Genomic DNA, 17,659 nt, shown 5'->3' on the forward strand with positions numbered 1-17,659 from the left:
GTCACCCGTTTATTCAAGTTCAAACACTTGTGTAAAGTGAGCGGTGCCATTTATCATGATGATCATGACATAGTGGGTGCCACATGACGTCATGTGGCAAGGTTTGTTTTGTGGCAACCACTACGACTACGTCATAGTCTAATGTATTTTGTAAAAGTCCACGTTAAGTGGTCAGATGGGTGGGCCGCAAATGCGTTGGAGATTTTCAAGAAAAGTTTGAGATCCACTGCCCCTAGGGCAATCGGTTTAGCACCCTTAACGGTCCTTTTTTATCGCTCTCAACCCAGCCCTGCCCAGGGCATACAAAGGCTAGATTTGTGATAACTATGCAGCTAAAAGGCAGCACGTGTGCTTCATCGGTCATTTTCCTGCTCTCTCTCTCTTTGACCCCCTGCAGAGTAGCAGAATACCACCTGGGCGATTATGACGCATCACATGCAGCCTTTACTCGGGGACACCAGATGGACGGTGAGTACAGCCTGTCCTGCCCTCGGGGACAAAACCCTGGGCTCTAGTGTACTGGAGAGTTCACCTCGGTTCTTGCCACTGCTGCACCCAGCTGTTTGCTTACTTATTGCAAAAAATAAAAGTTCCTTTTGCGGTGCACCGCTCTTCTTATTTTCTCTCCTCGTCCAAAAAAAAGTGCTGAGTTGCTGTCAGTGTTATCTCATCTCGCACCTCCCCACCGCCGCCTCGCAACACCTGTCCCGTCTTCTCATGTCGCCTTCATTCTGGTCCACTGATTTTCCATTTGTCCTTTTCTTGTTGTTTCCTGAGGGAGCCACATTTCCAGAATAATTTGCAAGTGACCCAATATATAGTTTGGAAGCAAAAGGAAAATTCAGAAATATGTAGTGTATTGAGGATAACGTCAGCCTACTTTACCTGCCTAATAGCTTTAGATCATGGGTTCTCAAACTTTTCAGCCCCCGACCCCAAAGTAATGCTGCCATTGACTCACGACCACAACCTAATTTTATGCACATAAACGTGCATGTTTGGTGCGCATTTGTCCGCAGACTCCGCACATGTAATGTAATAAGCCAGGTCTATAGGGGTTTTGTAACGATCATGGTTAAAATGTATTTATAATATTGTATTTCACTCATTCTGTTGAAATCTATTCGGGTGTGTAAAATATTTTTGATGACCCAAAACATTTTTGCAACCCCACCGTCAGTGTCCTGCGACCTCATATCGGGTCCCGACCCCAACTTTGGAACCCCTGCTTTAGATAACAGCTTCTTACTAATAACTTGGTTGGCCCTTTTATTAATACCTGGGGTCTGGTGCACTTCTATTGATAAAACACTGCTCTAACTGTTCTACTTCCCAAAGCTCTCAAAGTGGTTGTGCAGAATTCAACCACTTTGTTCGGCACCTCACTGACATTGATATAGTAAATAAGTAGGTCGGAGTGGCTTATTGCCGTATCAGCCGAGCAACGGGGGCATCTATCCCCGTTACATTGTGCTAGAGACCCCTGGGAGATGGATTGCTGAGGTGGAGCACTACCCCGACTGTCAGCTCCCAGCACTTACCACACGTCTTAGTTACCCAAGCCGTGCTTCAGTACATGTATACGCTGAGTTGGCAGTGCCCGAGATCAAACCCTGCACCTTGCAATTCAAAGGCGAGCAGCACGCTACGGACTGAGCTATAGCCTGAGATGTTGCAGCTGAGTTGAACTGTTATCAATTAATTAGCATTTGTCATTACATTATTAAACATAATTGTGTATTGGGATGGTTTGGGGAATATTATTTATTTATTTGACCTTTTTGTACCTCATATTAAATTGATGAAATTAAGTAAAGCAATGTACAATGCTCCTCCATCAATATTCTGTGATTGTTAATTGTGAAAACTGAAATTGCAATTTGATACGCAATTATTTATTGTAACTATCTTCCATTAACTTCCCATTGATTTTACTGTACTGTACAATGCTAACAGAAATAGAACCGCCTCAAAACATTGTTGCTCCTTGCAAAAATTGAAAAATAGGTGATACGAGCACTACGTACGTAGGAGCCTCTGCTACAGGTTCACAGTCGACGCTCACTCAGGCTGTTGGCGCTCACTCAGTATTATTCTGTAACATATTTGACTCCTTGCTCGTTGTGTCTCGTCCCTCAGTTTTGGATGAAGTCCCTAAGTTTTGGATGAAGCTCTGCGAGGAGATGATGCAAAGTAAGTAAAGCTAACGGAACACTTTGTCTTCCTACAGCCTACGTTCTGCTGGCCCACGCTCAGTGGTGGAAAGTAACGTAATGTACATTTACCTTTTTTTAACTTTTTACCTTTGGTACTTTAAGTATATTTTGATACCAAAATTTTACCAATACTTTTTACCTGCTGCTGTGTAAGCACATCTAGTCAATTTTCTCTCTGCGGTGCTTTCTAGCCCATTTGCTGTAGTTGAGACCTATGTTTCTCATTGGCTGTACTGACAACCTATCGTCCTGATTGGCTGCCTCGTCTCTAGACAACCACACACTTTTTGCCTCTAGCTGACCAATTAGTAGTACATTTTGAATTCTGGACTTTCTTTTTACTACGTAACAAGCATTTTTACCTTATTAGTATTGATACTTTTACTTAAGTAAAGTGTGAGTACTCCGCTGAGCCTCCGCCTCCCGTCTAGACGGTCGCAGTGTGCGTCAGGTTGGACACGTGCACCGCGTAGGAGCGCGCGCGTGTGCGTGTGTGTGTGTGTGTGTGTGTGTGTGTGTGTGTGTGTGTGTGTGTGTGTGTGTGTGTGTGTGTGTGTGTGTGTGTGTGTGTGTGTGTGTGTGTGTGTGTGTGTGTGTGTGTGTGTGTGTGTGTGTGTGTGTGTGTGTGTGTGTGTGTGTGTGTGTGTGTGTGTGTGTGTGTGTGGCTATTATAGGCCTGAATTGTTCCAAGTGAACGTTTTTTTTCACATGTGCGCAGCTCAAGTTTAAATCCCAGCAGCGTTGTGATTCATCACAGTTGCCTGCCGACAAACCCCAATGAGGCTCACAGCACGTGTACACACACACATGCACGCACGCACGCAGTATGCTTGCTGGTTTAAATCCCCACCCCAAAACACTATCCACACACACCTTGAGTGATTATTCCTCTTGCAGTCGAGAACGTTGACTTCCACTCGTGTGTTGTCTCTTTGTTCTTCTGGAGACAACAATGTGTTTCCAGTGTGCGCAGCAGCTGGCTGTCCCTGGCTCCTGTCTGACACCACTGCAGTACACTTCAAAATACACGCGCACACACACACACACACACACACACACACACTTTTATCTCAACAGTCCCCACAGCCCTCCCTCTTTTCAAGTACGACCTCATTAAGACAACATTAACTCGCGTCTCGTATCTCCTTTCGCCGTCAAATCTGCCGTCTCTAATGAATGTATTGAATAATATATGACAGTTTCTGGTAAACGGTGAGCAGGCACGCTGGCGGGGGGCCCACGGGGCTTTTAATGGGCGTGGACAGACAAGTAAACAAGTTGGCCAAGGAGCCATCGCAGAGGAGTCTTTTGAGTACAGCAAAATTACGTTGAAACCCAGTGCAGATTCTCTTTGCATGTTTATTGCGTTTCCAGCTATTGGTCAATGTGTAATGCAGGTTAATTTATTGTGGTTAGAGTGTGTCCGCCCTGAAACTGGGAGGTCGGGGGTTCGATCCCTGGCCGGGGATACCGAAGACTGTAAAATGGGACCCAATGCCTCCCTGCTTGGCACTCAAGGGTTGGATTGGGGGTCAAATCAACTAATGATTCCCGAGCGTGGCGCACGCTGCGGCTCACCGCTCCAAGAGATGGGTCAAATGCGGAGAACAAATTTCACTGCGGTAACGTGTGTGACTAATCGTACGACTTTGACTTTGATAACGGCGGTATTATGTCTCCTGTTCTTTTTCAACCTCTGTGTCTCTCTCTCTTTCTTTCCAGAGTCAATACTCGAGCAGTTCCAAGTCAGTACGGTGAGTTCCTCCGTAAGGCCACCGGGGGTCACTGTTGCTCTCAGCATTAGCCTTTGTGTGCTGTGCTGTGTGTATACACTACCATTCCAGATGAAGCCTTACTAAGCTCTTTGTTTTTCTCTTTGTGTGTCTTGCCTGTGTCCATTTGTTTTGTGCATCCCCCCCCCCCCCCAACACACTGCCTAATTGTCTGTTCCGGTGACTGAATCTTCCAACAGACACCGGCAGCTCCGCACGTGAAGTGAGTACACAAACGTTCCCAGAGAGTTGTTGCCAAGCAAAGCTTGTATCAGGAATCAGGATATGTATTGTGTTTGTGCCCGGCTGTTTGCGTTTGAGCTGTGATTTTGAGTTGTTTTGTCATTATTTAAAATGACTAACTAAAGGTCCCTAATGTTCAAAATCCACCTAATTTTGATCTGTTGTGTGCATGTGGGTGTGTAGATATGTGTTTTAGTTTTGTGGAGACATAACTGAGAGCTTATGATTGTCATGTAATTTATCACCAATTCTTCAGACTTGGCTAAACAGTAGTGTGTGCATTTCTGTGGCCTGTGTGTTCATTTCTGGGCTTCCACAGATATGATTGGTACCAGACAGAGTCCCAAGTAATTGTCTCAATCATGGTGAAGAATGTAGTGAAGGATGGGGTCCGTGTCAACTTCTCAGAGACGGCGGTACGTGCATCTACGCACACACAACTTCAACACACACTTCAAAGTACTAGAAAATAACTTTGTATCAAATGTGTGTGTGTGTGTGTGTGTGTGTGTGTGTGTGTGTGTGTGTGTGTGTGTGTGTGTGTGTGTGTGTGTGTGTGTGTGTGTGTGTGTGTGTGTGTGTGTGTGTGTGTGTGTGTGTGTGTGTGTGTGTGTGTGTGTGTGTGTGTGTGTGTGTGTGTGTGTGTTCGTGTTCGTTCACTATTCCTATAGGGCCTCTCCTCAGGGGTAACCATTAGATGGGTCTTCTCTCCGTTACACAAGCACATGCGCAAACACACTCACTCAGTCCCAGGGGAGCCAACTATGCCTCCAGTGGTGCCTTGTTAAACATTGCCCCCAAGTCGAGATCTAAGAACAATTTACCTTCCCCGCAATTCCCAACCTCTTAATTGTCAGTAGATGGAAAGCATAGCTGATCTAAGATCAGCCTCAAAGTCCCCCCCCCAGGGAGAAAGCCCTTTCTCGCTCTCTTTATTCCTCTTACAGTTCTCTCTCTTTCTCTCTGAGGGGTAACTGGAGGGAACCCCAGAGAACGGCTGTGTTTGGAGGGGTAACTGGAGGGAACCCCAGAGAACGGCTGTGTTTGTCCTCATAGGATAATAAACCCAGTCTAACCCCCATATCAAAAGAATTGCTTCGCCCTTTCCCCAAATTCACTTTTAATCAACTGTTCTTCAGCCTTTGGAAAGTTGTGGTGCAAACTGCAAAATACAGATAGCTTCATATATCTTTAAGCAGATCTCTGTATGCATGTGTCTACTATATTTAGTGCAATTCAAGATGAAAGGCAGAGTTTCCAATTATCCTTCTCCCCTGTGACAAAGTGTGCAGGGGTTGTATACTTACGGTTATTGAGTGAATTGGAAATTAATATTAAAAGACGTGATCCCCTCCCCAGCTTTCGATCGCTTTTAGCTACTGTGCCCAACTTTACAAATTAAGTTTGTATCTATCATTGCCTGGTCTCTTTTACAAAGCTCTCTTGGAAACTCTGTGTGAATTCACTGGCACATTTAAAGAGTCAAAATAAAGGGTAGTGGGTCGCACACACCAAGACTGTAGTTCAAATAGTTTATTTCATATTTGAAACCAAGGACAAACGTTTCGGCTATCCAGCCTTCATCAGTGCGCTGAAGGCTGGATAGCCGAAACGTTTGTCCTTGGTTTCAAATATGAAATAAACTATTTGAACTACAGTCTTGGTGTGTGCGACCCACTACCCTTTATTTTGACTTGTTTTGAACGGGTGGCGCACCTATAATCAGAGCGCGGTGGTCATATGAAGATTGATACATTTAAAGAGTCTCCTTGTGGAATGTTGCAAATCAAAGGCAATGGTCTCAAGTCATACGTAATGAAGTAAATATGACCACTTTTATTAATTACATTACATTAATTACACATACATTTTAATATAATTATTAGAATTGTGTTGGTTATGTTGTGTTGGTTATGTTCTTGCATAATATGAATTACGATACACGCAGACCATTTTCTACACAATCTTTCTTTCAGTACTCGGAAAACTGTGGGAAAAAAGATAATGACATGCTAATGCCTAGGCTTCTCCTTCCATGCATCAAGTGACAAATTTTCCCTGACAGGCAACTCCATTTGTCGGCCAAGCATTTGGAAATATGCACCCTACCAAAATTCTTGGCTGAGGGAACTCTCTGGAACACCTCAAAATTGTGGAGCCTCTTACGATTTTTGGAAACCACAGTTGTCAATATTGCGATTCCAACATATTGTCTCTGTCGGGTGGAAACCTCATATGTCCAAAACTGTTACTTTTTAGGATTCAAATAAAAATAATGTCAAAAGTAGCAGAACTAAGCTCAAACCACATCGCTTTGCACCACGTTTCCAACTTGTGGATCTGTTCATTCTTATGCTTTCGTGTGATGCTGTACTATGATCAAGCAGGGCGTTCATTTACGCAAAAACACAAAAATGTAGAATATGGAGATTGGAGGTTTCCTGGCAGTGACGATATAATTCTTTTGAGACATCGCAGCAGGCCTTAAGTCTCTGTAGCGATTCTCAGAAGACCGCAGTTATATTTTGCCATTCCATTGTTTCAATGGGACGAGTCTCTCCAGAGCTCTTGTGGTGTGTGTTGGCTGGCTTTGACAAGTGGTGAGGAGGAAGTGGGCCTCCTTGCACCTCTGTGACCCACAACACTGTGACAAGCTGTAGGGAGTTGGACCAGTGTCTACTGTGTCTCACTGCCGGGGACACGGCGCCAGGAGTAGGACACAGTGCCAGGAGTAGGCAAGACCCATGCCTGGACCAGTGTCTCACTGCTGGAGACACGGTGCCAGGAGTAGGACACGGTGCCAGGAGTAGGCAAGACCCATGCCTGGATTTTGAGTTTAATGCCGATCCGGCATGACTGAAAGACTGAAAAATAGAAAGAAATTTGTATTAAACGCCCAAAATATAGGGTGGTTAAAGATTGGGAAACCGACTGCATTGTGGTCTTACAGCTTAAGTTGTATTTCACCCATCTTACAAAGGAATGGAGTGGAGCGTTTCTTTGAAATATAGTGGGGTGAAAGTTATATGCATCCAAAAATACAAATACGTAAGTACAGTTTTTAGTAGTAGTAAAGTATTAGTTTTTTACTTAAACATTAATAATAAATACAGCACTCAAGTAAATTGTCTGTCGGGTGGAAAGTTAAACCTCACACCCAAACTGTTACTACTACTTCAAATTCCAAAATGGCAAAAGTAGCACGTCGACAAGCTCGGGCCGCATTTCGAGCTAATGGATCTGCTGCACTTGATACTTTTGTTTGATACTGTAGTATGATCAAGTACTAAGGGCATTAATTCGTGGGAAAAAATATATATATACAAAAAGTTAAACTATGGCGACAAGAGCTTTCTGCCCGACAGCTACGAAATGTTACTTGGTTAGCGTCCGCCGCTGTCAGTGAGCCACGCCACTGTGACAGGCTGTATGGAGCTGGACCAGCCGTCGTCAGGGGTCAGTGTCCGGTTGCAGGGGACACAGTGCCAGGAGACTCCATGCCGTCACACCAGCCTGACAATTATTCACAAGGACACGCCAACACCCCTCCCCCACCACGACACACCGCACCACCACCCTTCCTTATTCATCTCTGTCTTTCTTATCTGGTATCTGGGTTGAGTTCTCTCCTTCAACACTGTGCAGCCACAGGGGAGAGGTCAACGTTTGGTCTCTCGCTATCAATTTAGATGTTTGTTTACGGCAGTCAAGAGTGATGTTGTTTTGGAGGTACTTTTCTGTTGTATGTCGTTTACAACAGATTCATTATCGGTTGATAACATTCGAAGCGGGTGGTCGTTTCAGGACATAGACAGGGTGAACAATCATAAAACAAAATAATTTGTTTCAATCCGTTAAAATATAAGTGTAGATGATTTTTCTGTTTGTTTATTTGACGTGTTGCTATTAACCTTGCATTTGTTAAAAAAAATAGTTTTTCTCCAAGTCTTGGAGTCAACTGTTTAAACATAATAACATTAAATTGAAATTAGGATGTAGCATCCTGATATTCATAGGTAATTCAAACATTCCATTTCTCTTGTGGCTCATGGCTACCACGGGCGGGCGGGCGCGCGCGCGTGTGTGCGCGTATTATGAGCTTGTAGATCTGCTCTTTTAGGCGTGCAACTACATAACTTAAGAGAGTCCTCACAGGTATAGTAATATAAATGTGTCTGTGGTCCTCCCAGGTGTCTGCGACAGTGCGGTTGCCATCAGGGGACGACTACAGCCTTGGCCTGCAGCTGCGTCATCCAGTCACTCCTCTACAGAGCACCTTTAAGGTCCTCACCACCAAGGTACTGCACGCAACCATCAGAGATCAGTGGTTCCCAAAGCGGGGTCCGGCGACCCCCAGGAGTCCTTGAGGAAGTTCCAGGGGGTCCCCAGCTAAATGATAGTTAGGACCCTTATGGGACTGTAACTCAGAGATTGCACAAATGGAACCAAATAGACCCTAACGGGTCCATTTGGCTCCATTTGTACACGCTCAGAGTTAAATTAACATTGATTTTACAATATACATTGGGGTCCCAGAGATAGAAATGCTGTTAAATAGGGGTTCGTGTAGCCTAATTCAGGTCAAACTGGAGGGTCCTTGAAACGAAAATGGTTGAAATTCACTGCTAGAGCCGTAAAAAATAAAAATCTTCTCTGATGGGGGTCCCGGGCATATATTTTCTAATGGGGGTCCGCGGGCAAATAAGTGTCATTTTGGGGGTCCTTCACATGGAAACGTTTGTGAACCACTGGTCTAGATTGCTTATTCGCAGTATAGAGCTTCTCTTTGTCACCATTTCCATCAAGGTTGTGTCCTCAGTCCTTTCCTCTACACACTATACACAAATGACTGTATTAGCCCTTCACCCAGCAACATCACATACTTTAAATACTCTGATGATACTGCCATTCTCGGACTGCAACATATTAATAACTCTATTACGGTCTATCAGAATACCATTTCTCATTTTACACAGTGGTGCACAGACAACTATCTACAGTTGAATGTGGACAAAACTAACACAGGACTTAACCCACTCCTCATTAATGGTAAAACAGTAGAACAGGTTGACAGTTTCACATATCTTACAATAAACTTAGGTTTGATCAACACATTACATCTATCCAGTCACGTTTTCAGCAAAGACTCCATGTCATTCGTAAGTTAAGATCATTATTTGTTGCTCATCTTCTGTTATTACTGTACAAAAGCATTATCCAACCTGTTCTGTTGTACTGTTCCGCATGAACAATAAGGCCATCACACGGTTAGCACTTTCAATATCAAATGACACTGATCATCCTCTGTATCGCTTTTTTAACCTCATGCCATCTGGACAAAGATACAGAACCTTTCCATGGAAAAAGGTCTGTTTTAGCAGGAGTTTTGTCCCCTCGGCCATCGCGGCATTAAACAAACTGCCCCGCCGATAGGATGGTTCTGTATACAACGTACATGTATGATGGGATGGTTCTGTATACAGTGGGGACTGGGGACCTCATCTTTTTGTATTGTCTTGGTGTTTTGGGCTATGTGTTGTTTTTGATGTGGGTGTTCCTTCGGGACAAAGATTATTATTATTATTATTATTATTATTATTATACAGAAATATTGTGCCTAGAGCTTCAGATGCCCACACGTTTCTGACTTGGGAACTACTTTTAAAATGGCCAGCACAACAAGATCTACAGTACCCACCCATAAAAATGATTATTCCATTGCTGAAAAAAATTACCTGAGGTGGCTTTGAATAGCATTGCTGGCATTACATATAAGACAAACACACTTGGAATGGGAAATAGTGGACGGGGGGGAGCCTCCCTCCCATTCTGTATGGAAGTGGTAGGTTTTCGGGTTCTTTTCCTCGCACATTTTTATATAACTTTATTTTTTAACAAAGTTGGTCAGTGACGGTCACGATGGAAGTTGTAGATCCATCCCCACCCGGCTATGCAATACCCGTTGTACCCGTGTCAGAGTACCCGTTCCACCCATCCGTGTTAGTTTATGCCCATATATGGAGATTTCTGTATATGTTTCTAAGTGTCCCTTTATTCCCTTTATATATGGAGTTCTGTGTCAGGATGCCCAAATATGAAATGTTGTGATGTCAGAACAGGCCAGCATGCCCAAATATGAAGTGTTGTGATGTCAGGACAGGCCAGCTCCATATATGGAGATATAGGGGTGATCAGGTCCTGGGCTCGGGCAGAGGCGTTTTGTGCTGGTTCTGGACAACTGTGGGTCAAACGGACTTGATGCCGGGCACTGTACTCCCTGTGGGGGTGTGGAACGTGCGTGTCGAATTTGAAGTCGGTGGGGCGAACGGGTCTCGAGTTACGTGCATTTCAGACGTACACATGTACAGACATACAGAGACGTGGTGCATTTATAGATAGAAGATAGATTACTGACGTTTGTGCATGAAACTCTTGAAAACCTAAGCATTGCATTGCCTACTATAGAAGCCATGAAGGGAGCTGACAGGCCCTTCTTGTTTTCACCTAATTCCAAGTGGCAGATGCCAAAAAGAGGGCGAGTTTTGTTATAAATGATTCTTTAGGCTTATTTTCCATGTGGTCTACCTGGCTGCACAACCATTGTCATCGACTACTAGTAGATCACGATCTACCTTTTGGGCACCCCTGATTTACATCAACCACCAGATCCCAGAATGGATGGGAGATCTAAAAAAATAAAATAAAGAAAATACTTGTTATACTTTACCAAGAAAGGTATGGGGGAAAGGCAGAAGTTTACACATATGAAGTCACATCATAATTAACCATAGATCCGCTGTCAGTTAATCCTGGTTATTATTTAGGGGTGTCCCCAACTAAGAATGTACATGATTGAATCTGATTGGTCAAGTCTTGCCTATCGTCTAATGATCGTTGAATCGTGGTATTGTTTTGCTCATTTTTACATATTCTCACTTGTTCTGTGACACATGGCTTCCATCCACACCATACAAAAGACCAACACCCAATTAAGTATTTAACTTCTTGGCAAAGGAATTTTATAAAAAAATGTCTGTAATTTGATTTAGGTCAAAAGAGAGGTCAACACAGATTGAGAATCTCCAATTTAATTTCTTGTCTATCATTTGCCTAAACTTCAGAACAGACCTTGGTGTATACATATGAAATTAATTCCTAATTATCAAATTGTTAATTCCTCCTGTCCTCCTCTTATTTTGTAGGGATTAACCTACTTACAGCTGTTCAATTGCCTAAAGCCTGTCTTTCATATGATCATTCAGTATTCATTACATGATTCATCTTTAGCTTCTTCCATGATGTCAGGTTCAAATAAAACAACAAAACAACCATAAAATTGAGTTTAAATGATTCTGGTTTTGCCACTGACCAGTTTCATCTTCTGGTCTGTGAAAAGAAGCCCAGGAACCGAGTGAATCATTGCTATCCTATGGCAATATGTAGTCTTTTCACTGTATCCAATTGGCTTACAAGCCACGCCCTGCAAATCTGTGTAGGAGCCTACGTTGTCGATATGTTCTCGCACACCACATGTCACAGACAGACACATTTCGCCGAAGATTCGACCATGCCTGTCGCCTTCCTGAGCCATGTGTCCCCTAGGAGCCTATCTCCTGTTTCTGTAGTGTGAGCCATGTGTCCCCTAGGTCAGGAGCCTATCTCCTGTTTCTGTAGTGTGAGGCAGCTTCCTCACACTACAGAATGTCACAGGGACTTAGCCCCAATACAGCCCTTGACGCTGAGTGCCAAGCATTGGGTAACATTTTATAAATAACATTTTATAGTGTTTGGTATGATTCGGCCAGGAATTGAACCCTGCCCTGTCAGTCTCAGGGCAGACACTCAAACCACAAATCCACTGAGCTGGTAACAGTACTACCGGTAGTAAATATGCTGATATTTAATTAAGTAATCAAGTCTGTTGGAATGGCTTATTGGCTGTATTGGCCAATAATGAGTGTGTGTGTGTGTGTGTATATATGTGTGTATATATGTGTGTGTGTGTGTGTATATATATATATATATATATATATATATATCCCCTTATCAATGCACTATACCCCTTGGAGATGCATTGCTGAGGTGGAGTGCAACACCTACCATCATCTCAAAGAGTTTCACATCTAGTTACGCAGGGAGAGGTTACGGGTTAATTGTCTTGCTTAGTACACTTCGACACAATTCAACTTTATGATTGGACGATTCGATCAAATCGTCCAATAGTCAACTGTTTGGGGTCACCTCTATTATTATTGGTGCAAATAACAACCCCTCAAGAGTGATAGTGGCTCAGTTTACACTCCTGCTGTCTAGCAAGCCAATGATACATTGAAGACTTGCATTCGATTTTTCTAGTCATTGAGGTCGAGAAAGAGAAAAAATAAATTAGGAGAAGAACACTCACACAAGCCCTTAAGGTTATCACAGTGCGATTAGCTTCTAAACCTCTTTTGGAAAAAAGCTGTCCAAAAGCACCAGTGTAAAGTAGGCTGCAGCTGTCTGTCTATAATTCCTTAAAGCTGTTAAGCCTGCTAGAGCCACGAGAATGGGAAGAAAACACCCCAGGCTTGTTAAATATGTCCCCTGTAGACACCTTAGCATAACTCGCAGAGTTAACGAGAGATTTGTGCACCCATACACACCTAACCCACATATACACTCAGGATGAACTGCAGATACACACATGGGCAGTAGCCGCCTACTTATCCTTGCTTGCACACGCAGCATGAACAGAATATACACACACACTCACACAGGCACTCAGATGTCAACCTACACATGCACGCACTGACGCACACGCTCATACTACACACACACACACACACACACACACACACACACAGTCACTCAAATGTCAACCTACACATGCACGCACACACTCATACTACACACACACGCACACACACTCACACAGGCACTCAAATGTCAACCTACACATGCACGCGCATGCTCATACTACACACACGCGTGCACACACACACACACACACACACACACAGGCTCACACTAACATGGCTATATTGTACACACGCACAATATGTATTAGACGGGCATTCATATGCCTACCTACACATATACATACACAACCAATATGAAATATATCTACACTCAGACGCACAAAAAGTGAGCAACTAATACAAGCACACACATACCTTCACATACACACACATACTCTCACTGAAATGTTAAATCTGTGTCCTGTGAGAGTACCCCAGTGCTGTTTAAGGTGATTATGGCTCTAATGAGTAGGAAGGGCAGTTTTTAGTATAGACTAATTAGTGTGTATAAGGGATGTGGGCTAATGACTGTGCTCCAGTGTTGACTGAGTCTGTGTGCTTGCTCAGGGTGTGAGAGTTCCGTCTGCTCCTAGGACTGTTGAGTACAGAGTGTGGCGGGGAGAGAGACACCAGGGGAATACAGCATGGAGACAGAGAGAGAGAGAGAGAGAGGTTTTTCCATAACATATTGTGACAATCGTGTGACAGGTATGGGTCACACAATTGGATATTTTGAGCCGATTCCGATATGCAGTAAGATCGGAAAACAATGGCAGACAAACATTATGTCTGGCAATTCCCTTGCTGCTGAAATGCATAATACCAGTCAGTCAGTACACATAGTGTACCAAAGCATAATTGAACACTGTTGGTTTGTACACTCTTGAGAGTTAAAAGAACACTCCGGATTTTACAGTATTAAAACAACTTTTCCCTCACGGATTGCACTGGTGCATCTTTAGATGTTTGAAATCTGCTGAACAAGGATGAATCGCTGATCTTTCGGCACACAAAGCGGCGCGGGGCAGATAGCACAAACACATGGTTTTCACATTAATCTTCTGTTTGACGTGAACGCCAATAGGTCGTCGGATTAAACGGCAGCATAAATATTTTATGTACGGCCTTATATCAGCTGAGATATATCCGCCTGCCCATGGGTATCGGTCGGGCTCTAGGTCAAACCGCGCAGCCCTAGAAAGAAATTGATTGTTTTGTATTTTTTCCTGACTGCGGAATACGATAGCGGAGATTAAATGGCAACAACACGGTGCTCACTGTTTCCTGGGTATAGCAGCGGGGGCTCGGGTCACCAACACCGCAAGAAACCTGACTTCTTTCATCCAGCAGCCGCAACGGCTGATGGATGCCAAAGATGTCTCCAGGCGGATTCAGCACTTTTTTTTACAAGCCCAATGGGATTTAGTTTTTGGGTGTTTTTTTTTGTGTGAAATGGTCACCTTCCATAGAGAGACAAAAAGTGAAGCGCATTAGGCCAGTGGCTACTGACTTTGAAAACCCCCCTTGCACGCCCGACAGCAACGATAAGTTAGGTCGTTTCTTGTTGTCCTGTGTTGTGTGTAGTGGATCTCGCCGCCGTGTCCGCAGCCTGGATGTCAATGGCACAGTTTTGCTGTGCGTGCGGAGGTTGACCTGCCTGGGCAGGGAAACCGGGGCTGTTTCTCTACACATCAGCAAGTTTAGCAGCAGAAAGCTGCCAGCCTTTTCTATCTGAAGCCTCCAGCCTCCGTCACGGAGTGAAAAAATAAATAAATCCCCGACTGCCCTCCTCCGCTCGCTTCATGTATACTGTACATACAAATACACAAACAGTGGTCATTCACACATACCAAACACACACACACACACACACACACACACACACACACACACACACACACACACACACACACACACACACACACACACACACACACACACACACACACACACACACACTCTCACACACACTCTTTCTCTCTCTCACACACACACACTCTCACACATACTCTTTCTCTCTCTCTCTCACACACACACACACACACACTCACACAGAGGCTTGTGAGGCGCGCACACTCAAATGCACACTCTCTCACTTTTCCATGGCAACAGTGGACACTGCATACCAGAGGTGCACGTGTGTGGAAGCTTAAACAAGCACTCAGTCTGGGAGAGATGGGGAAGGGAGAGCGCCTTAGACAGACCCAACAGACTGCTCTCTTTCTCTCTTTTTCTCTTCCCCATTCTTTCTATTCCTGCTATTTTTTCGACATTCATTTTTCACTCACCCCCCCTTTGGATTTTGCCCTCTCTTGTCTCCTCGATTTGTCTTTCTGTTCATCGTTCTCTGTCCCTCTACTGTTGTGTTTTGTAGCTTTTGTGCTGTTATCTCTCTCCCTCTTACACGGTCACCCTGCGCGCGCACATGCACATGCGCACGCACACACACACACGTTGGTTTTGCGAACTGTTGGATTGCGTCGCATTGACTTACATCCATTCCATATCACCTTGCATCAGCCTTAATCATAACTGATCTAACACTAACCTTTACACATTTTTTTTTGTCAAATACGTTTTTTATTAAGAACAGGAAATGATTATACAATTGGTTTCTTTTTCTTTTATGAAAAACAAAAGAAGAAAAGGAAAGAAAAAACCCACTAACCTTTACTCTTAACTCTAACCTTAATTGATACCATGCCTTTGAACAACCTCTAATCTAACCTTAACCATAACATAGTATAATGTCATTTTTAATGTGCTTCAAAATGTGACCTATGTCAGGTACTCACACACACACACACACACACACACACACAGCAACACTGCCACCACCCAAGTTGAGTGTTAAAGAAAGAGGGAGGGGAGGAGGGGGTTGTCAACGGAGAGTAGGTTAGCGGAGAAGAGAAGGAGACTACAGACCCTCCACCCTCTCCACTTTACTCCCACAAAGACCTGCCTGTTCCCTGGTCCACTGGGCTCCATGGGTATGCATGGCCCTCCACACACACACACACACGTGCGTGCGCACACACACACACACACACACACACACACACACACACACACACACACACACACACACACACACACACACCTCTTAAGAACACACATCCATGATCACATCCGCATTTATCTGTTAAAGACTCAAAAAAGGGGGAAATAACCGGCTTAAAAATGTAAATGTACGTCCTCTCTGGGAGCCGTGTGCGTTCAGTGCCGTTTCAAAGTCACGCCCCAGAAAGCAGAGGGCGGCGGGGGAGCCCACCCAACAGACACATGAACAACAGCGTCAGCAAATCAAGTTCCGCCAGATTGGCACGCATCCCTAATGAGCGTTTAAAAAATGTTGTACCCCAGGAGCTGTTGATTTACCCCCACCAAGGTCTGTCTGTCTCTCTCTGCCTACCCTCTTTTCTCTCTCTCCCCCTCTCGCTCTCTCTGCCCCTCTCTCTCTCTCTCTCTCTCGCTCTCTCTGCCCCACTCTCTCTCTCTCGCTCTCTCTGCCCCACTCTCTCTCGCTCTCTCTGCCCCACTCTCTCTCTCTCTCTGTAATGGGCTGCCTTCATTCCTCACTGCCAGTATTCATGCACCATCTCCCCGCTGCCTTTAAAGTCTTAGCGGGGGAAGCTAAGCCGGGCATGAGTGTAGTACACACACACACACACACACACACACACACACACACACACACACACACACACACACACACACCCCATGAATACATGCATGCTCCATCCACACACCCACATCAACAGAGTCTGACAATTCCAATCTTTCAACACACTGTGCCAGTTATACTGTGTTTTTGTTGAGGTGCGTGTGCATGTGCATGTGTGTGCGCACGCCTATCACAGCGACCTTGTGTCCTTCGTCACGAAGGATGGCCTAACCCCGGGGTTCACCATTACGATGGGGAGCCAATTACACACCAGTGTGTTTGATCAGAGCAGACGTCTAGACACACACACACTCACTCTGGAGTAAACACGCACTGGCTGATTCGTCGCGTTTCCCAAGCCATCTCCCATCTCCCTTCAGCCAATGAGTAAAGTCTCATCTCTCCGCTCTGTAATTTGCATGCCTGTCAGCTTCTGCCAGTGTTTGCGTTTATTTCCTTAGCCGTCCGTTTAGCAGCATTTGTTTTGAAATCCTTAAATAAGATCTGAAAATATGAGAGCGAGAGAGAGAGAGAGAGAGCAAGCACCGTTTAAGGATAGAAAGGGCCGGGGCAGTGTCTGTCTGTCTGTCTGTGTGTGTGTGTGTGTGTGTGTGTGTGTGTGTGTGTGTGTGTGTGTGTGTGTGTGTGTGTGTCTGTCTGTGTGTGTTTGTTGGTCTTTCTGTGTGAGCATGTGTGTATGACATGTACTGTATGTACATGTGGGTTTGTGTGTGTGTGCGCGTGTGCGTACAGTCCAGTGGGTGGTGGCCTCCGTGCATGCCACTGCTGTCACAGCCTCTTAAAGAGGCGTCTCCTCGCCTGTCGGTGGCACACACCCGGTGCCGTGGCCTGCCATATCCCTTTAAAGCCCAGACACACAGATGTGGCAGCTAGATTAATGTTGCATGAACTCCGGGGACATGCACGTAGTGTAGTGTACACACACACACACACACACACACACACAAATCTAAATATCACACACAC

The 17,659-nt window shown here is 44.6% G+C and overlaps 1 protein-coding gene across 2 annotated transcripts in view; it reads left to right on the top strand.

The window, feature by feature from the left end:
- The window catches only part of sugt1 (SGT1 homolog, MIS12 kinetochore complex assembly cochaperone), a 42,037-nt gene that overhangs the window by 7,594 nt on the left and 16,784 nt on the right, over positions 1-17,659 (top strand). For both annotated transcript variants that reach the window (XM_079529186.1, XM_079529187.1), the window contains exons 5-10: positions 398-468; positions 2,140-2,193; positions 3,939-3,970; positions 4,189-4,211; positions 4,551-4,647; positions 8,422-8,529. In XM_079529186.1, the coding sequence (XP_079385312.1) occupies positions 398-468; positions 2,140-2,193; positions 3,939-3,970; positions 4,189-4,211; positions 4,551-4,647; positions 8,422-8,529 (385 nt within the window). The remainder of the gene's footprint in view (positions 1-397; positions 469-2,139; positions 2,194-3,938; positions 3,971-4,188; positions 4,212-4,550; positions 4,648-8,421; positions 8,530-17,659) is intronic.

The sequence above is a fragment of the Electrona antarctica genome (assembly GCF_951216825.1).
Source record: "Electrona antarctica genome assembly, chromosome: 19".
Classification (NCBI taxonomy): Eukaryota; Metazoa; Chordata; class Actinopteri; order Myctophiformes; family Myctophidae; genus Electrona; species Electrona antarctica.